Here is a 22204-nt window from a genome sequence, read left to right on the forward strand (position 1 = left end):
ACATACTTTTAGAGTCATGGCCAATCTTACTATGTCTGTGTGAGGAACTGCACCAGAAGGCTCAGCAAAAAGGAGTTTAGTAAAGTTTCAATCTCCACTCCAAATAAATGAGAGAATGAGATTAGGAACCTCCTTGAGCAGGTGAAAGTAACCTCTATTGGGACACATAAGTTAAGAGAATGTAGCGTGAAACTGCCAAATAAAGTAGAACTGTGGCAGAAGTTTCATCAAAAGTAAACTGTAATGAAAGTAATCATGTGAAAGTGAAATGTAAATGATTAATGCAATAATTAGGAAGTTTTGAGCAAGGAAAAATGTTTTCTAGCAAAAAGTTGCCGAGTAACCAGCAGTGGAAAATTAAAAAAAAAAAAAATGTAACAGTTCAAATTCATGACAGGAACTCATAAGTAAATAAATAAGAGAGTTCCATAAAGGTCATGGTGTCCATGTAAAAGGGCAATGCTTAATTAGTCCTGCATTATAAATATGAAATAATTATTCACAGACCCAGATATGACTCCCAGTCTGTTGGTTATGACCCAGACAAAGGGGGGAGTCAGGCATAGAGTCCATGTCCTACCCCAGCCATCTTCAAATATAGGAGGGCAGAAATTGGGCAGCCATGCATAAATAGGATGAGTCATATCAGGTCACTGCAAAAAGACTAGCACCCCTAAAAAGACACCATGCACCTCCAGTTTTTTTTTTTAAAAAGAGTACTGTCCTGATTTTTGTTAAGAAAGGGTCCTTAAACATTATTGATTACCCTGAGGCCTATGAAAACAACTTTCTGTGTTGTGCCTCAAGGATGTAGTTTAAATGCAGCCCAAATAAAGACTTTACTGCTGCTAGAGCTGCTATCTACAATTTAAAATGTAGACAGCACCAAGGCCCCATCATTTTTTTTTGCTGTACTCAAAAGTGCCTAACACCCTTCAATGAAGGAGCTGAGTACAACCATCAGGAATTTATATCCCTGTGCTTTGAGGCATTGCCCATGCACATAAAAATAATAAGTTTGGCAAAGGAGCAAGACATGCCACCTAGGCCCCAAGGGGACACCGGATACCTTAAGGAAGATCCTGGACATCCCATCAACAAGGGGGGGGGGCACCCACAAATAAATAGGGATTTGCCCCATCTTAGGGATCCCCAATATCCTCTGGAAGATCGAGTGACATTAAGGCCCAGACCTCACGCCAGAACCGAGTAACTGGTTCTGATGGGGATGAGTCCCATATGTCTGAACCCGAGAGACATAGGCACCGCAGGAGGCGGAGCCAATAATTCAATTCTGTAAAAAGGTTTTCAGCTGAGTAGAAGCCAAATTGATCAGCTGATCACTTGGTTCACTCAGGGCACTACAACCCAGAATTAAAATAATTCCTCTTTAGGAACAAATCCAATGGCCAGCCAAAGGCCACAAAATCCTTAAATGCCCAAGTGATAAGGAATCAGTAGGGATACACTGAATAGAGGTATAGGATGCAGAGGTTCTAACACCCTTTTATCCCAGGTCACAGCATTGAGGATCCTGAAATCCCTGTCAGGGGGGGATCTTGGTTGTGAGATACTAACTACCCTCCTATTTTTCAGTGGTCACTTCATCCCTCTGACTCAAACAGGTCGCTCAAAGCGGGCACATTTTGAAAAATCGCCAATGACGGTGATACCAAGGAAGATCAAACCCTAATGACGTAATGCAGTCAAGAGGTTAAAGGTTGTATACGGTAACCAAGAAGGAATCCTCAATGCCAGGTAGTTTTATTGCCTACAATAAATTGCATTGATGCCCCATAGGGGGAGATATATATATCATATTTTTTTTCCTAAGTAGTAGGTAAATTTTAACAAAATATTGTATCATTGTATAATTGTCCAATGTGTAGTATCCATGGCGATAAATACAATCCCCATGTTAATAAGCCCCAGAAGTCAGTCGCCCTAGGAAAGGTCGCATATATAGTCTCACCTTCCCTGGTGTCATATAAAAGGGCTGATCACACGGTGGATTCAAGGAGAACTCTGAGGAAGCTTAGGGTACCAACATCGCATTGAAATGTCAATTGATAAGAATGTATATTCATACTGTATGTTTCATCCAATAGGAAGAGATTAACCTTCCATGCCAGGTCCTTGATTGGTACAGACGGTGATGTTTGCCAAAGACACAGCGATCGGATGGGTCATCTCTCCCTAGAGCCCAGCTCAGGACGGAACCCCTCATTGAATCAGGTCCCTCTTCAGGAATCAAGCTGCGAGACGCCACAGATTCTTGTTGACGGAGAGGAAGATTTGTTTCAACAGATCTTTGTGCATTTGATCCGAGGAAATCCATTGAGAGGAATCGCACTACCTCCTGTTTTCAGTTGAAGGAGATGTGAGAATGGTGCATTGCGCATGTGAGCAAACCTCTGTCTAGGTGTATGACACTCTAGACCATGCTGAAACCATTCATTATCCAACCAACATCCAAGGTTGAACGTTCAAAGATTTCTCTGATTCCTGATTGCCAACATTGTTTTACTGCGCTTTGAATGGTAGTTGCCAATGCCATTGCAGCAGTTAATTTATGTCTCCATCAAGACTCTACAAGCTGGAGATGCAGATTTCAAGGAACATTTGAGTTTCTTTACCAGGAGATCAGAATTCAAAGAGACTAATAAGGAACAGTTTGTGACATAGCTAACACTAGCAAAGTCGCTACGAACTGACATTTTGAACTGATTTTTTTTTTTTTTCTCAATTTTTTTTTATCGCTTTACTTAAAAGTTATGAACAATTCCCAATATGAACTATTCTCTTAAAAAAAAGAGAACAAGACATTTTTTTTTTCCTTTTACTACTCCTTAAAAAGCTTTCTTTCCAGATAGGCCTAAGTTGCTCACTTGTCTACTGGGAAGAAAGGGGGGGGGATATGTCGGGGTTATTGGGGGTTGATTAAAATAATAATAGGTAAAAAGAAAAATGATTTTAAAAGCCATGTATTTCATATTATGCATACAAGAGATTCTGAACAGGACAGGATCCATCTTGTTTTTAAGGTGAAAGAAGGTTCATATATGTCTTGTTGCAAAATGTCTCTCACAAGCTTACAAGAGAGCATAGAATTTCAACAATAGGGTCTTATAGTTTCAACAGAGATCTTTGTATCTATGTGATCGTAAATAAGGTAATACATACATTTCATCAGATAAGAATCAATTGGCGAGACATCGTACTAGTCACTCATGGCTAGTCTGGCCTGTAATCTTATCTGTATATAACAATGGACAATACCCCAGTATATTCTAGCAGACATTTAAAGATGAACCATATAAGTTTTTATAGGAAACATCATCATATGTAAGATGTATATTAACGATAATACATTGTATTCTTATTAATATAGAAGTGTGAACTTGATACTTATATAATATTAGATATATAATATATATAAGTATACTTTTCTATGATGTGTAAGGACTTGTGCATCTTAAAAACAAATTACTTCATGTTAAGGCATGTGGTAGGAGTGTTTATATAAGAATCACTTTGGACTGGTTTAGTGCTCAAGGTGTCGTAAATATTCCCAAACCTAGACTATATCTGACAGCCCTTTGGCATGGTCAAATAAGTAATTGCTTTTCACTAGCCGACAGGTCAATAGGTCATCAGATAACAAATTGTTTTAAATTATGTTACATACAGAATCTAATGAACGGTACGACACTGCCCTCTGGAGACAAAATACCAGGTGCAGTCTTGAGATAATTTCAGATTTCCATATAAAAATATGATATTGTGTTAAATAATATAATTATTGGAATGGCATTACTTGCCCAGGTGAATTATGGAGATACAGGTGGACATTTATGTATGTACTGGGAGTCTAGACAAAGTTTTATGTTGTGTTATATGATTAATCTTACATATAGAGGAATCATCCTTAATTTTATTAGACCAAGTATGGGGTTAATTATCAAAAGAGGTGTCTATGATCTCACCAGTTTAGGTATAGAATATCCCAACCAATTGGGATAATGTTTCATCCCTCTGGGTTTTACTTATGGTAATTTTTATAGCTCTTTGTTCTTACCATATAAAAGACCAACCCAGATATGAGACACATCACTTTACACTACTGACAACACACCTCACACTTACACCACACATGCTATTACATTTTTCAATAGACTCATCCAGACATACTCCCTGATCCACATCATTCATCTGAAACTTGAAGGGAAGCCACCATCTTAAGAAAGGCATCCATCTTAGGACTCTGGTAACGATTTGAAGCTAGCAGCCATAAGTGTGGTAAATATGCCTTGCTATGTTATTTGATTTTATTCTACAATTGTTTATTCTTTCCTTATATGTTTTATATTGCATATTTAAGGGTAATGAGATTACAATCCCAGCCGTATAAGCCATGGTATATTTTTCTCTAAAAAGCTGATTTTTGTTTTTATACATTTTTATTAATATCAGATTCAGTGCATTATTTGCAATTTTAAGTCTTCCGTTTTGCATGGCTTATTCTCATTCCTTCTGCAGTGGAATGACTTTGGGCTATGTGATTCGCAGACCATTGTAGTCTGTTTATATAGAACATTAATTTATGGCTTATACTATACCTGGGAAGAAATGGTAATCTTGCTTTTACTTTGGTTTCACTTTCACTTTGTTTTAGTTTCACTTTGTTTTACTTTCACTTTCATTATTGAGCTAAACATCACATTGCATTGATTATTTGAAGTTAGTATTTTTATGTAGAGTTATTTTTGTGTCACTTCTTGTTTGATCATATATTGTGTTTGCATGTCTTGAGAATAAATATTTTTATATATATTCCACGCTGTAGACTGTATTCACTAAGATTGGTATATGCTTTTAAAAAGAAATTAATCAATTAAAAAGAATTCTCGACATTGATTTATGGCAATAGGTGAAGACTCTCCTTATTCACAGATCTTTGCTTATTAACCATAAATAAATACACTGCTATATTCAGAGCAGTATAAATATTCTGACATAAGTACGAGCGCAAGATATTTATTATTAAATATTCTTACAGGACGGATTCTCCCACCCCTCACCGGGAGAAGACAATCACATGGCACTGTCTGTGTTGGCGAAGGGAAATCGAGCAGAAAAAAATTTGCACCATGTATAGCCTGCCTAAGTCGAAAGCTGTTTATTTCTCCTGTCCATCTGCCTTCTAAGGGTATAACTATGGCCAAAGCAGACCATGTGTTTGCCTAAGGGCTCATTCACACTAGCAGTTGGGGAACAGTAAAACCCTGTGGTTGAGTTGCAGTTTTACTGCTCCCCAAGTTATATAAGCCATAAATGTACATTTCTAGGTGTCAAATAAAATGTAATGCAGAAAAAATATACATTTTGTGCAGTGAGCTTTATTTTTTAATCTTTTTTGGGTGCAGATTTCAGTTTATTGGCTTATTTTACAAAGAATTATATGCAACAGGTGGCCACTTATCTTAAAGAGGAGCTAAACTCTCTCAATCAACGTTAGCTATTTTTTATTATTATGCTGCTAGCCTTAGTAAATAGATAGTAAGGCATAATATATTTATTTTTTTTTTAATTTTTCTTTACGTTCTTCAGTTGCTTCCTGGTTTCTGACCTAGGCCAAAATGAAGTCATACATCCCAGGAGTCTTCATGTGCATTTTTTTTCAGCTTGAGGAGGGGGGGGGGGGCTTTCTCATTTAAGCACACCCTCCTCCTGGCTTGCCTTAGCTAAGGGAAGATGGATTCCGGGAAGTTTATATTACATTAATTTTATAATTTTATAATAAAGTTGCCTGGGTAAAAAAGGCTTCAGAATTGTGACCTGGATAAAGTGTACAAATCAAGAATTCTGACTTTCCTGCATGCTTGTTCTAGGTCAGTGAGTAGTAAAATCAGACTCAGCTAGAAAACTATACGTTTTTTGAAGGAGGTCAGCAAATGCAACCTTTTTGTTATGACAGGTTTACTTTAAAGGAGGAGAAAGACCTAAAAAGGCTTTTAAAACCTCAGCATCTTAAAGTGGACCCGGCAGTACAAAGTAAGGTCTGCTTGCTTATAATGTTCAGGCCCCAGTAAACTCACCTGCTGACAGTATCTGCAAAGGGTACATAAGTAATAAAAAAGTGAGATTTTTGTACTTCGCATGCCCCCATCTTCTGTGACATTATCACTATGCTTATGAGGAGATTCCTAGGCAATGCAAATCAGTACAAATATCGTGAGAAGACACACAAGTCCATTGCAAGGGTGTTCTATTCTGAGATTGCGCTGCTCTGTATTCCTCAGGATTTCATTGTTAGAAGTGTGACATCACCCATGCTTAGTAAAGGGTTAAGGTAAGTATATTATACTTACATACATTTTATATTATGTAAGTATATGTGTTATGTATACTATACATTTATTTTATAGCAAGGTTCACTCTAAGTACAAGTGAAATGGTGAGCCAGTGGGAAATGATTTTGCTATATAAATTCTCTCCATGGGTAGATTTTTAACTATAAACGGCAGAGATGGCGTTTTTAACGGAAAATGTTATCGATGAACATTGAACCAATTGTTGCGTGCTGTAATGTGTGTATGTTAACACACATCTTACTGCAGGTTTGCACAAACACAAACAAAAATACATAGTGAAAAAAGCTTTTAATTTTACAATTTCTTGGTCTGTGATCATAACTGTAATACTTGTTATATCACAGTATATTGTATTATTCTTTTCTTTCTGTTTAGTGAAAAGTATTTTGATGAAACCAGAAGTTAAAGGTCTGGAATCAGAAGATTCTGATCTGTTGCCTGAGGATCCCACGTAAGTAATCCTTATCTTTAGAAAAAAGGTAATCTCGAGGTGCAGGAAGGCCTTTATCTTGTTGCATTAATTATAAGGCTGTCAATCTTATGTCTTTAGTTTATACAGTATCTATCCTTTACTTGCCCCAATCCAACGCAGTGCTTTAAGTGGGCCGGTATGCACTGGTACTTAGTACCGCCACTTCCAAATATGGCTCTTGAGCATACCGCCACCTCTCCATGCGCCTTAGCGTACCATACGCTCATTTTGGACATCTGCGCCCTTAATTGTCCCCCCCAAGAATATTTCCCACTCCAGAGCCAGACCAGTCACCACCAGTGAGTCCCCCTGCTCCGGAGTACCAGCCCAGGCCAGGGGGGTGCTCTGTGGGGACCCTGATGTGGGATGGGGGGGGGGGGGGCGACAAAATTTATAGGCTATAATAGAGTACCGACACCTCTTTTGGGCCACTTCGGCACTGAATTCCAACGGTATATAATGATACATCACACTTCCACCTCTCTGCGCCCTTTTAAGTGGGACTGGTTTTGTAAAGATAGTCAGGTGGTATCATAAAATGTATTCCTTGCTTTATTGAGTGGGATATACAGTAGGTGTAAAATGCATTGTCATTTCAGGGGTCTGGATTACTCCAAGCCATGGCATCAGAGTTTTGTGCAAGCCAAAAATGAGATCCAGAAGAGTTTGCACCCACTCCATCCAGCCTTGAGGACCATGCTAGACCTGGGCTACTCCACTTTCTCAAGTCTGCTCATTGTTGATCTCTCTGGTTACAGGTAACATGACTAAGCCTTATTTTATATAGGTAGTACACTAATGAGACTAATAGTCAGCACATGTGGAAAAATATTACTTGCACTGGTAAAAATGACATGAAATGACATAAAATCCAGGGCTATGTAGCATTCATTTGCTCTGTGTGCGCATATCTTTCCTTAAAGGTGAAATATTCAATTTTCAGTTCACATGTGTTTATTTAATATCTCACTGTTTAGTTTATTGTAGTTTTCATGCAACCTTGTTTAGAGTTCAGTAACGCTGCAAATGTGGTTTTACCAGGCACAGCATTACTGAGCTGCACTGACAATGGAGGGGTTGATTTACTAAAGGCAAATGTACTCTGCACTTTGAAAAGTGCAGTTGCACACTGCAAGGGCAGTTGCTCCAGAGCTTAGTAAATGAGAAGAAGCTCTGCTGACTTCCATCATCCAATCATGTGGAAGCAAAAAATGTGTTTTTTATTTTCCTTGCATGTGGTTGGATATTCTCTGCAAAGGTGAAGCTTTACCCCATTTGCTAAGCTCTGGAGCAACTGTACATGCACAGTCTTTTTGCCTTTACTAAATCAACCCCAAAGTGTTCGATACTGCCAGTCCTGGATGCAAACAACATAACTTTTGCTGTTTCACTTCCTGTTCTCAGTAAAATAATTTATACACCAGATTTGAAGTTTATCCTTTTAGGATATAACAACAATAATAAAATAAATATAATAATAATAAAAAGTCCAAGAAGGTCCATAACTAGGCATGCTGATCCACAGTGGCGGCTGGTGCTCAAAATTTTTGGGGGGGCGCAAAAACAAAAATGTAATAGGTATTGCTTCGCGGCAAAAACGTGGTAAAAAAATTGCATGACTTTGAGGTCATGGTACAGGCATGGCACATGTGATGGTATAGGCATGGCACAGATGGTACAGGCATGGCACAGGTGATGGAATAGGCATGGCACAGATGGTATAGGCATGGAACAGGTGGTGGAATAGGCATGGCACAGGTGATGGTATAGGCATGGCACAGGTGATGGTATAGGCATGGCACAGGTGATGGTATAGGCATGGCACAGGTGATGGAATAGGCATTGCACAGGTGATGGTACAGGCATGGCACAGGTGATGGTACAGGCATGGCACAGGTGATGGAATAGGCATGGCACAGATGGTATAGGCATGGCACAGGTGATGGAATAGGCATGGCACAGATGGTACAGGCATGGCACAGGTGATGGTACAGGCATGGCACAGGTGATGGTACAGGCAGGGCACAGATGGTACAGGCAGTGATCCAGGAGCTGAAGCATGCTCTAAAGTAGGGATATGCAAACCGTGGCCCTCCAAATGTTGCAGAACTACAAGCCCCATGAGGCATAGCAAGACTCTGGCAGCCACAAGCATGTCACCCAGAGGCAGAGGCATGATGGAACTTGTAGTTTTGCAAAAGGTAGAGTACCACAGTTTGCATATCCCTGCTTAAAGCACATAGGTAATAAGAACAGAGGAAAAAGCGCCTCTAAGTGCAGTAGGACCAGTATATTTAACCCTAGTTAGGACCAATCACATTAACATGGTTAAAAGCAGGCTCATCATGAACGTCAGGGACACCAGGCTGAGTGTGTGCCAAAATATGGATGCTGGGTATCTCGCTGATCTTGCACCAGGAGTGAGGAAGAGCCTGCCTGGTTTCTCCCCAGTGGTGAGCTCCAGAGCACAGTGGGGAGCACGGTGTGGAGCGCGACGTTAGCAGATTGACATCACCAAAGACCAGAATACAATGCAACGTATTTCAGAACATGGACCGTACCGTTATGGGGCATGCGTTCTCCTTTGTCAGACATAGTGAGGTCCATGAGAGCTCTAGATTTATACCAGCTGGCCAGAAGTGGACCATAAAAACCAGCTGCTCTGTATTACATACAAATTTTATCATAATAAGGAACACTATGTATTATAAGAAAACAATCAATTCATAGGAGGTATTAAAATTTCATATAAGATACATTGATTAAAAACATGATAAAGAACTATCCACATAAGGAATTCTTTAAAACGTTAATCGCAGATATAAGGCATACATATTTATCATGTAAGTCATTTCAAATAAATAAAAATGAAAATAAACAAAAATAAATAAATAAACTGATAAGTAAATGGATCCAAAACAAGGTCAACATTCCATGTATGTATAAAATACCTATATGCTATATAGGTACTTACTATTGTGGTATAAAAAAGACCACCGCAGACTAGAAGAGTTATGCCTGTAAATAATAAAAATTGATTTATTTGCGGTAGTTTAATAGTGATCGGGATGTGATGTTGAATATCAGGTTGTAAACATATGTCATCCTGAGAAAAAGCAGCAAAAAGGGTAGATGATGGTTAATATAGTCAGAAACAAGAATGCTATATGATCATGCTAACATCTAATTCTTCCTTTAATCCACTAGGGGAAAGTGTGTCCAGGACAAAGATCCAATAAGTCTCTCTTTGGCAGATTCTTTTTTTTTTATTTTTTTTTTAGATATTTACATATTCTCTGTTAGATTTTTACATATTCTCTGTTCTCAGCTGCGTAAGGCGCATAGAGAGGTAGAGGTCGAGTGCACTGTTCTTCCCTGTGAATGGCTGTAGAAAGGAAGGGGGGGGGGTATTAGCAGAAGTCTTAGAATCGGAAAACAGGTAGGCTGTTCTCCCTGCACAGTCAGAAAACTGACCACACTTGGATGGATGTGCTCTCATGACTCATGACAAATATGGTTTTAGTCATATTTTAGTCTACTAAAATCTCCAGTACAGATTATTCAACTAAAATCTCATAATTTTAGCCAACAACAAATCGAATGGGTTTAGGTAAATTGTAATGCATTATTTAAACATTTCTCTAGGATTTCCAAGCTAATTATATACTCCTGGAGTAAAAATCTAATATGTTATTATTTCTGGTAATAATTTTTTAACAGGCTCTACAGACACAGATTTAGCCATTGTGATATACAACGTCTTTATAAAAAAAAAAAAAAAAACAGGTTTAATAAACAAACAAAAATATTGCCTTTAGACAAACAGAAGTGCAACTTTAAAATGCAAAAAAAACCTGTAAACTCTATTGGCTGTAATGTCATTGCACAAATTACCTGAATATATTACCAGCATTAAAATATTTATAAAAATATCAGAAAAGCCTTTTTCTTTTTCTCTTTTAGCAGTTTAGTAGATGCCCCATACGTATGTTTAAGCGGTAGTGCAATTGTAGTACTACTCCCATGGGAGCTGCTGGTTACGGGTTCCCCTGGGTTACCCATAGCAACAACATCACAGTTAAGCATTTTCAAAGTGCTTTGGCTTAGTCAGAAAACTAGGAGTTTTGTTTTTTTATGGCTTTATTTGAGAACTTGGATAGGAGAAGGGATGAGGGGGATACTCCAACTTGAATAACTATGCACGATTTGCTGGGACTGCTGAATAATTGAATGTGGCAAGGCCGCTGCTTCACCTTAACTATACAGTGAAGAAGTATTTAGATAAGCTGTACTGTATTGCAGAGCACTCTCCAGGGCTCTTCCTGGTACCCCTTTTGTCCCTATTCTTCAGGGTTCTCTACACGGCACCCCCTTTACTGTAACTCTCTGTGTGAGCTGGCTCCCTGATCTTCCGACTCCATTGGAAGGGTCCCCCTTCCTGGGCAGATCCTTCGGCAAATCTCCCGGTACTCACGGACACTGTTTTTCCCGAGAGATTCTGCCAGCAGCTCCACCGTCAGCTTCACTGGATCCTCTGCAGCTCAGCTCCACACCTGGTTCAATAGGCCGACTGCCTGAAACCACCTTCCTCATACTCAACAGGAGGAGAAACAGCCATCAGCCTCCTCTTGGGACTCTGCTTCCCGTCAAAGACGCCCTGTCACATGTCCCCCCAGCCCTTATGGGCAATCCCAGGATGCATTGCAAGAATGCCCTCCCACTGGGACTCCCACAAAAGCCAATGTGTCACTGGCTGGGTTTCCTCCACTGTCCAACAAGCTCCCTCATTGGATACAGTGGGGACACTCCCTCAGACCCAGTGAATCACACCTGGAGACATGCAACAGGCAACCTAATAGATCAGGCTCCCCTGATAAGCAGAAGGAGCGATAGATGCATTTGCCTAGCACCTACCTACCTAGGAGGGGGCTACCCAATACATGTTTAAACTTTATTGTGCCATTATTACAGGCTCTGGATGGAATTGTGCTGCCGATTTAGAAATGGCCAGCAGTAGGAGTAGTGTTAATTTTGATGTAAATTTTCAATTCAGTTTTAATCATAGTCTTTTGACTAAGATGTCATTTTAGTTTTAGTCGTATTTTAGTCTCATGACTAAAATGCGATTTTAGTTTTAGTTGTATTTTAGTCATCTGAATTGTTTTAGTTTTAGTCATATTTTAGTTGACTAAAATAGTGTTAATTTAGTCAACAAAAATATTTTAGTCATTGAAATTAACACTGCGTGTCAGGGACAGATGTGTGGTCAGGTGGGGAGTTCAGTAACATTGCACATTTGGTTTTACCAGGCTCAGCGTTACTGAACTGCACTGAACTGATAGAGTGTTCGGTACTACCAGCTCTGATTGCAAACTATCTGCCTCCAGTGCTGAGGCTCTAATCCCATGTAACAAGATGGAGGAGTAATTGCATGTGAACAGCAGCAGCGCCATTCTGGCTGTGACTGCTCACACACAACGCGTGCATGGGCTTTCTCCTGCCTGTATGAATGAGCCATAAAGTAGAAGGTTGGCTTTACGAGACTACAGTAATAAAAAAATTGTTTTCTCCCAACCACTGAGCTTGCAATCCATTTCATGGTCTTTGTTGATTTACATACACTATACTCACATATGAACTTTTTTCATTTATTCTAATACTTTTAAAGCCTAGTTTACACTTTTGGTTTGGGGCGGTAAAAACATTGAGTTGTCATGTTTTCATCACCCCTCAAGCTGCCGTAGGGGGGTATAGACATGCTGCTGGAGGCGCAATGCTTTGCAAGTGGTTGTGGCACGGTCGTACAAGTTTTAGGGGTTAAAACAGGCAATGAGGAGGGGATTTCAATGCCTGTTAAATGCCCTCTGAAAAGCCATCCACTGCAGATCACTCTTCAGAGGGCCACTGGAAGTGTAAACAAGCCCTATGGGTCGGTTCACACCTATGCAGTTTGCTTTTGATCTGTTTCTGCAGTGCTTTTTGCAGTGCATTTTGCATTTTTGCACACACGTTTTTGACGCATTTTTCACACTTTTTTTATGCATTTTGCGTTTTGCTTTTTTTTTTTTTTTTTAGCTAATTTGTTGTTGGGTGGATTAAAAAAAAAGCTAATCATGGTATAATGTACTACATGCTTTTCTGCAGCTTCTCCATTGAAGTCTATTGAACCAAAAACACACTTTTGCTTTTAAAAAAGTCCCTGACCCTTTCCAAAAATACATAGATGTGAACGTGTCCCATAGGTGACCGTGTTAAATGGACTGTAGTGCGTTTCTTCAAAAAGCATTAAAAAATGCAGGTGTGAACCGAGCCCTAACTACTTCCCACAAATCTACGTAGGTCTATTTTGGCTGCAAGAAGTGGTTGTACCGGAGTGATGCCTACAGCTAGAGGCATCATCCCAGTACTATTTTTTAGAGCCGGCGGTCGGATTTCAAGTGGTAATGGCCGATGAGGCTCGGGAGCCGCTCGGTCTTTACCCCAGCGAGCAGGAGGGGACACCCCCCCTCCCGCCGCCTTCCGTGGCTCTGCCCCACCGGGAGACCTGAGCAACCAGCCGTCACGTCCGACGGCTGGTTGGAGTTCTGAACAAAGCCGGATTCGGCTTAGATCGGGTCTCCGATGATGTAACCTGGAAGCAGCGCCCATGACGTCATGTCTGGGTTACTCATTGGCAAAAGGCGCCAAATTTGAAAAGTGACAGTATTAAAAAATGCAGTTTTTGGCATTTTGAATACATTCAAGTGCAGTGGAGGGGTCTAGGGTCATTTAGACCCCCGATCCCTTCATACAGAGTACCTGTCACTGCCTATTTCTGTCACAAGGGATGTTTACATTGCTTGTGACAGCAATAAAAGTGATCAGCAGATTTTTTTTTTTAAAACCTGTGCTAAAATTAAAAACTAAATAAAATAAATAGGAATTTTTTTTTTTTTTAAAGAGCCCCCGTCACCGTGAGAAAACGTATACGGTAGTCGCGCCCGCAAATTAAATTGCTGTTCAAACCACACTTGTGAGATATCACCGCAATTGCCAGAGCAAGAGCAATAATTTAAAAAAAGAGCTACTCTGTAACTCTAAACTGGTAAACGCTAAAAATTTTGAAAGCATCGCCTATGTAGATTTTTATTGACCGTAGTTTGTCACCATTCTGCTGGTGTGCGCAATTTTAATCTGTGACATGTTAGGTATCTATTTACTTGGCGTGACATCATCTTTCACAATATAGGAAAAAAATGGGCTAACTTTATTGTTTAGTTTTTTAAAATACAGTGAAATGTATTTTTTCCCCAAAAAATGGCGTTTGAAAGGCCGCTGCGCAAATACCGCATGACAAAAAATATTGCAACGACTGCCATTTTATTCTCCAGAGTCTTTGCTAAAAAATATATATATAATGTTTGTGGACTCTAAGTAATTTTCTAGCAGAAAAAAATTATTTTAACTTGTGTCAGAAATGGGCTCAGTCCAGAAGTGGTTTAAACTGAGCTAAATCCCAGGCAATATTACTAATTTAATGAATTTTTCATGTGTCCTGGCAGATCGAAGGGGCCTGTTGAATGCGAATCACTGAAGAATAGTGTCTCCCTAGCTTGCGCAAAGACAGAAGAGAAGTTAATGAACACCTGGTACCCCAAAGTTATCAATCTCTTTACCAGTAAAGAAGCCTTGCAGCTCATTAAACCTGACAAAATAGACTCCTTCTACAGCTCTGTCTCCATCCTTATGTCCAATCAGGTGAGTATAGTTACAAAACACATAACAGTAGCATTTGTATCAAAGCAAAACAAAGTGGGGAATGCCCATTGCTCTAACCCATTGATGGCGAACCTTGGCACCCCAGATGTTTTGGAATCACATTTCCCATGCTGCTCATGCACTCGTGCGGTGAAGATGAGCATCATGGGAAATATAGTTCCAAAACATCTGTGGTGCCAAGGTTCGCCATCACTGCTCTAACCCCTTCTTTGAACAGGAACATTTTTTAAAAGCTACAGTATATACTCATATTCAGCAGTGTAATAAGTAGGGATGGGCTCAGGCGTGTTCGGATCCTAGTCCTAACTGACCTGAGCAATCCTGCCAGGAAGCTGTCACTGCACGCCCCCAGTCATAAGCAGCCTAGTCAGGGTGTGTGTATGTGCAGCTGCGGGCCGGGAAATCCCTCACTGCCTATGATTGGCTGTGTGCAGTAACCGCTTCCTGGCGGGATTGCTCAGGTGGATTGGGACTAGGATCCTAACACACCTGAGCTAGTGATAAGCATTTGTGCAATGCTTTTATTCTTAGCACATTTTCCCAGATGTAACTTTGGTAAACCGAAAACTGTGTGGCTGCAATGGTAACTTCAGCTTGTATAACCTTTGCTCTTTCACTTCCTCTTCTCAGCAAAATAATTTATAGAACATATTTAAAGGAGTTGTAAAGTAAGAAGGCTTTCTTTCTTTATGCATTCTATGCATTAAGATAAAAAACCTTCTGTGTGTAGGAGCCACCCCAGCACCCCCTAATACTCACCTGAACCCCTTCTCTTCAGTGATGTCCACAAGTCCCTCGGCCGTCCGGGACTCTCTCTCCTGATTGGTTGAGACACATCCACGGCACCATTGGCTCCCGCGGCTGTCAATTAAAGTCAGTTAGCCAATCAGGAGAGAGAGGGGTGGGACCGTTTTCGAATGGACACACAGAACTGCAGCTCAGCTCGGGTGCCCCCATAGCAAGCTGCTTGCTGTGGGGGCACTTGATGGGAGGGAGGGGGCCAGGAGCAGAAACAAGAGACCCGAGAAGAGGAGGATCCAGGCTGCTCTGTGCAAAACCAACTAAACAGAGGAGGTAAGTATAACATGTTTGGTATTTAAAAAAAAAAAAAACAAGACTTTACAATCACTTTAAGTATAATATATATATAGATCAGGCAAAATATTATGGGGTAAATGTAGGCCACTGTAGCAACAATCAGTCGTTTGGAAACCAAAGATGGAATTTTCAGAAGTAGACTTCTAGGAAAACAAACCTTTTTATTCGCTAGCGAAGTGAACCTAGCCCGGCTCACACTCGCTTGCTAAGTTCTCAAAATAGGTGTGTACATCACTTATATATCAACAGTTGTGTCACAAGTGCAGATACAAAAAGATATAGATATAAAATTTCCCTTTGTCTAGGCAAAAACATACTTCTCTCTATGCAGCTACTTCCTGTAATTTTCTATTTCAAAGCTGTTGACATTTGCGGTTTTGCACTTATCTGTGTTCTTGCTAACACTTTGCTTAAGAGGAAGTCAGACAGAGGAGGGAGAGTGAGGGGGTTGAAAGTCTCAGTTGGTTATTCTTTCTTTTGTAAGTCTACAAACAAATTTGGCAGAATCAACCATTTTGTTTTACTAACCATCCACCATGATAGAAGGCTTTTCAGCTGATGCCACACCAAGATAATTATCTTATAAATTGGAGCTAAACTTACCTTTACTTCAATGGTCCTCATCCTTTGCCGGTACTGGCATCTTCACTGGGTGCCGGTCTTCGGCCACCTTCATTGGCTGCATGGGATGACGTCAGTCCAGCGTATGCACAGGAGTCAATGATCCCAGCATGCTGGCACCATGCCAGCGATGTAGGCTGAGCTGCACATGCACAGCTCAGTTCACATGACAGAGAAGAGAGTGAGCAAGCAGGTAGGTGTATTTTATTTCAGAAGAGATAATGCATATCAATTCTGCAAGAAAGAGCCTGCCTGTTTTTGACTGCGAAACTATAGTTTTAGGATTTCTTGTGCATGTGCAGTGTGGCCAGGAATCAAGGGGTTAGTGAAGGTGTCACAATAAAAGGGACCTAGTGGGGCACGTAGCTAAAATCCAGCCCTGCGAAGTTGGATTTACTGACTGATCCCACGTGATGATGTTGTAGCATGAGTGGATTACATGTGTCTGTATTGCAAAATTACAAAGAAAGGTTACCTCTTCATTATATATATTTCTGGGGACACAGAACTAATGATGTTTCCCCATTAAAGTTGTCACCCCCTACAACTGCTCCCTTCTTTCAGTCTTGTATGGTTGTTTTGTGGGGTTGTACAATCCAATGCCTCCTGACCCTTTCCCTACTGTGTCATGGCTGGAGCAACAGTCTGCAATGGCAATAGGCATATGGGAAAAAATAGTTGTTTCTATCAGCAGAGGACAGAAATTACAGTTCATATATATCCTATGTTTAGCTCAATCTAACTATGCTCTTTTTTATTTGTAGATTAGAGACCTCTTACAGAGGACAGTAGATGCTTTTGTGAAATTGTTTGAGCCTGAAGATACACAGTATTTACCACTTTTCAAAATGCAACTTACGTTTGATGACGAGAGAATGGATTTTTATCCCAGCTTCCAGGACTTAGAAGAAGCCATTTTGTTTATTGTGACCAGAGTCTCAAAGACCTTGCAGGTATCAGTATATTTTTTAAAGCTGTCCTTTAAAGAGACATTGTCAACTTGCTTGTGCCCAGCAGAGTGTCAGTGTTCCTGCCAAGGGCATCTCCTGACACCCTTATACTTACCTTATCTCCTCTCCCTCTCTTCCCTCCTGCTTTGTACGTGGTGAGAACCACCACTTCCAATGTGTCTCCCTACCCTAGGTTCACATTTAGGTGGGTGGCCGTTCCTGCACCCGCAATCCGCTGCAGCCAAAATGTGCTGTTCTACAGAGACGCGCAGGCCTAATGGCACCCCCACGCTTCTGAACATGCAGCGCGGTCGCATTTTTCAAAAGGTGCAGCCACCTTTTTTTTGCAGAAAATGCAGGCAAAGCAGCCCATTCAAATGAATGGGCTGCAGTGCCTGCGCAAATATGTAAACCCGCTAAGTACCTCTGCAAATCCCCTAAGGTCTGAACCAAGCCTTAAAGCTGAACTCAAGGCAGATGATACAACATCAATTCATGAAGTTATGTATGCATTAAAAGTCATTATGTGAGCGAGGTGTAACAATTTAATTCCCGGAATACCCACAGTGTAGCACTATGGTGGTGGGTCATATAGATATTCACACTTGAGCCTGACATATTTTAATTTGCACTCACCTTGGTCGCAGAACAGTTGACTCACTCTTTAAAGCAGAACTCCACCCAAAAGGGGAAGCTCCACTTTAAGGACTCGTCCCCGCTCCTCTTGCACAATTGGCACTTTTCACAATTGGTACCATTTATGACAGGTACCTGCTCCCACTTCCATTCTGGGAGCCGCGGCGCTCTGCAACGGAAGTTCTCCTTCCTTCCTCCCTCCTGCCATCTTCTGGGACACTGACAGGTCCCAGAAGACTGCATCCACCATTCACAATGCGCACATGCGAAGCCGCAAGCTGTCACAGCCGGATGCCTATTGTGAAGATGCTGGCGCCGCGGAGGGAGCACAGAGGATGAAGACAGCTGGGCCGAGTGCACCGCTGGACCATGGAACAGGTGAGTGGCTGTTTTTTAAAAGTCAGCAGCTACACTTTTTGTAGCTGCTGACTTTTATTTTTTTGACAGGTGGCTGGAACTCCGCTTTAAGGAATAAGTAGACTAAATAACACGTGTATGCGTTGCGCAGTTAGTGGAAAATGAGTGATGGCAATCTGGAGAAGCTGATTTATATAAAATTTTGAAAATCAAAATTGACAAAAGCGCGGGTGAAAGTTTAGCTGTGTTACAACAGGCTTATGTTGAACAGTGTTTTTGAATAGGATACACGGTTTAAGGAGGGGCAGGAAGATGTCCACAATGATGCAAGAAGTGGGCAGCCAAAAACACAAAGGACGGATGCAAATGTAGACAGAGTATGAACCCTCGTACGCTCATGCTGGTGTGTTTTTTTATCATAAGAGGATACGGTAGTTTACTATGTGTTTATAGAACATGTTACAACAGACAATCATCATTGTTACTTGGAAATTCTGCAAAGGTTACGGGAACCTGTTTGGAGGGAAAGCTCGGAACTCTGGTCTGACAAATGGAAAAACCTTTTTTATAGTGCATTCCAGAAATAAATTGTCACACCTCGTATTTGTAAATGAAATGAATGTAAGTGCCTGTTATCTGCTTCTTATAATACCATGTAGAGTAGAACTGGTTGTAGTCTGAGCCAATTAGGATCTGATACATGCACATGGGCCAAGAAGACCTCTGCCAACAAAAGGAGAGGGAAGTGATGCCCTTATGAGGTTTCTGCTATTCCTTTGCAGCCTGGTAGAGGGTGTAGGCAGGGGGTGACCAGACTGTATTGCTTAACAGCAATAGAAAAAAAATGAGGTCACTAAACAGACTGTGTTGCAGGACTCCCTAAATTTCAATACTTGCTGGAGATAATTCCAAATCCCTTTGCTGGTAAAACATGTATGTATTTTCACAGTAAACTTAGCAGTTTGCCTGGAGTCCAGCTTTAAACTTTAAACCTGTCTTTAATATATAGGTAAAATATCATCTGTTTGGCTTGACTATCTAAGTTCTTTTAAACCTGTTTGTCTGTGCTGCTGAAAGACTGATTACCATACATTGATTAAGACTGTTCTTTTTTTATCAGAATGTTCAGACAGTTCAGTCGTGGCTGTCTGGCAGCAATACAGTTCAGATTATTGAGGCCAAGCTATCGGACTACATCATCAATTCTGCTGTTCTTAAGCTGAAAGAAGCAATAAGTCACAATTTAAAGGAACCCATGATCCATTTCCAGACATATGGTAAGCAATAAACCTGACTGGTAGACAGCAGTAAGCAAAGTCAGGTAGTTTAAACAGAACTCCAGACATATTTTACATTTTTATTTAATTGATATAAAGTTTTCATTTAATTAGTAAATATAGCTTTAATTAGAAAATTTAGTTTAAAAATGAAAATGTAACAACTTGAAGAATCACTACAAGAGATAAACATATGGAAAATGAAGGGTCCCCCTGTATTCTGGAGTGCACTGTGTTCAGTGTTGCCAACCTATCAGATTGAAATTTACTGACACGACATCCAAAATTTACTGGCACAGCCAAGTTTTTACTGGCATTACAAAATTACAATTTTAAGTGCAAATGTCAGTATTTATGCTACAAACAAGAACAATATCCAATTAGCAATGAGATTTAGGGTAGCTATTAAGGCAAAAAACATATTTTAATTTTTTATATAGTAAGTGAGTAGCTCAGGGACAAAACTCAGGAGGGCAAGAAAATAGAATGAGTGTCACACACATGGAATTGACTCTCACAGTGACACTGACAGCAGTGTGCAGCAGCACAGACGATGATGCCATCTCACCCTCATGACATGTCCTCTCCTGAGTCACAATGACAGTCTCTCTCTACGCCAGGTGGTCCCTTCAGTCCTCTCCAGTCCAAACAGCACTGACAGTCCTGCTCGGGGTTTGCCTTGCTCCCGTCCTGCAGACCCGCACACGGCTCCCTTGCACCATGAAATCACACGACACTTTAAGGCACCGCCTCTGCTAGACACACACCCCTCCGCTGGCACCCCCTGAACACACTGGATGTCCTGGATGGTCTTGGACAGCTTTTGTGGCTCACAGTGGCTGCTGGTGCTCCATCAGTCGGGGGGGGGGGGAGCGGCAGACGGACCTGCCCCCCCATATCACTCCAGCCTGCACCATTGCATCTCTCAGGCTCCTTCATGTCCCTTCTTGGCGGTCGTCTACTCCCCCTTGTTAGTCAATAGCCAGTGGCGGAGCTAGACTTTAAAAACAGGGGTGGCAAAGGGGTGGCAAGGTATTATTTTGGGGGGTCAATATACAAAGTGTTTAATTACACTAAAAATATGTTTCCTGTGTGTGCTGCCGCGTTATGTTTTGTTTTGGAGCCGTTTGGAGCACGAAGGAGATGCGTGTCAGCTTAACCAATGAAAAGTGTAGCAGCAACACGTCCCCCATATAGACCTCCCCCGTACAGTAGGCCAGGGTAAGGTGAGGTCCCGTCCCCCATATAGATTCCCCCTACAGCAAGCCAGGGTGAGGTGAGGTCAGGGGACCTCACCCTAGCCTACTGTAAAGGGGGAGATCAATATGGGGGACGGGACCTCAACTCACCCTGGCCTGCTGTAAGGGGGATCTATATGGAGGTCCTCACCCTGGCCTGCTGTAAGGGGGGATCTATATGGGGGACCTCGCCTCACCCTGGCCTGCTGTAAGGGGGGAGATCTATATGGGGGACCTGGTCCCCCATATAGAAACCCCTTACAGCAGGCCAGGGTGAGGCGAGGTCCCCCATATAGATCCCCCCTTACAGCAGGCCAGGGTGAGGACCCCCATATAGATTCCCCCTTACAGCAGGCCAGGGTGAGGTGAGGTCCCCCATATAGATCCCCCCTTACAGCAGGCCAGGGTGAGGTGAGGTCCCCCATATACATCCCCCCTTACAGCAGGCCAGGGTGAGGTGAGGTCCCCCATATACATCCCCCCTTACAGCAGGCCAGGGTGAGGTGAGGTCCCCCATACAGTCAGCAGACCAGGCATTGGGCAAGGGCAGGTTCCCCATAACATAGATCCCCTTTCCTTTACAGACTTCTCACTACTCAGTCACTAGTACAGTCAGACAGTACTACAGTAGTAGTCTCTTGCCTACCTTTTGTAGTGACCAGCATGCCCCCCATCAATGTAGTGACCAGCGTACCCTCCCATCAATGTAGTGACCAGCGTACTCCCCCATAAATGTAGTGACCAGCGTACTCCCCCATAAATGTAGTAACCAGCATGCCATGTCCCCTTCAATAAAGAGACCAGAGAGACTTACCGTCCTAAGGTAGAAGAAGAACACAGCCTGACACAGACACATCCATCCCACATGTTCAGTCTTTGTCTGCCCGGCCCGCAGCTAGTTCTCTTCATGACCGAGCGGTGAGCGCGGCACAGCGAACCAATCACGTCGTGAGTAGCGGCACAGCGAACCAATCAGGTGTGCAGGCACGCGTGATTGGTTAGCTGTGCAGCTGCTCACGGCGCCGCTGCTGCTCACCGCTCAGTCACAGTCAGGAGAACTAGCTGCAGGCGCGAGGCGCCCACGCTCTATCGTTCAGCACAGCCAATGAGTCAGAGGCGTAACTAGAACCTTCTGGGCCCGGGTGCAAGACACCATAAAGGGCCCCCCTGACCCCCAGCCGTTGGCAAAATGCTAGGGCCCGGTCACAAGTGCAACTTTTGGGACCCTGGTAGTTCAGCGACTGGTGTCATTTTTTTTATTTTAGTTATTTTATTTTTTACCAGTTTATTTATTTTTTCACAATTTTATTTTTTTACATTTTTTTTGCGGTTTGCGGGCACAAGAGCTTGGGGCAGCAGGTGGTGGATAGGAGGGGTGGCATATAGAGGAATAGACCCCCTTTATTTTCCACCTGCAGCCTTT

At 41.7% G+C, this 22204-nt stretch overlaps 1 protein-coding gene across 1 annotated transcript in view; it reads left to right on the forward strand.

The window, feature by feature from the left end:
- DNAH12 (dynein axonemal heavy chain 12) overlaps positions 1-22204 on the forward strand; it is a 210165-nt gene that overhangs the window by 21107 nt on the left and 166854 nt on the right. The window contains exons 6-10 of the mRNA XM_082264952.1: positions 6750-6825; positions 7446-7604; positions 14388-14583; positions 17088-17276; positions 19387-19543. Of these exons, the coding sequence (XP_082121078.1) occupies positions 6750-6825; positions 7446-7604; positions 14388-14583; positions 17088-17276; positions 19387-19543 (777 nt within the window). The remainder of the gene's footprint in view (positions 1-6749; positions 6826-7445; positions 7605-14387; positions 14584-17087; positions 17277-19386; positions 19544-22204) is intronic.

Source organism: Pelophylax lessonae (genome assembly GCF_965119305.1).
Source record: "Pelophylax lessonae genome assembly, chromosome: 8".
Taxonomy (NCBI): domain Eukaryota; kingdom Metazoa; phylum Chordata; class Amphibia; order Anura; family Ranidae; genus Pelophylax; species Pelophylax lessonae.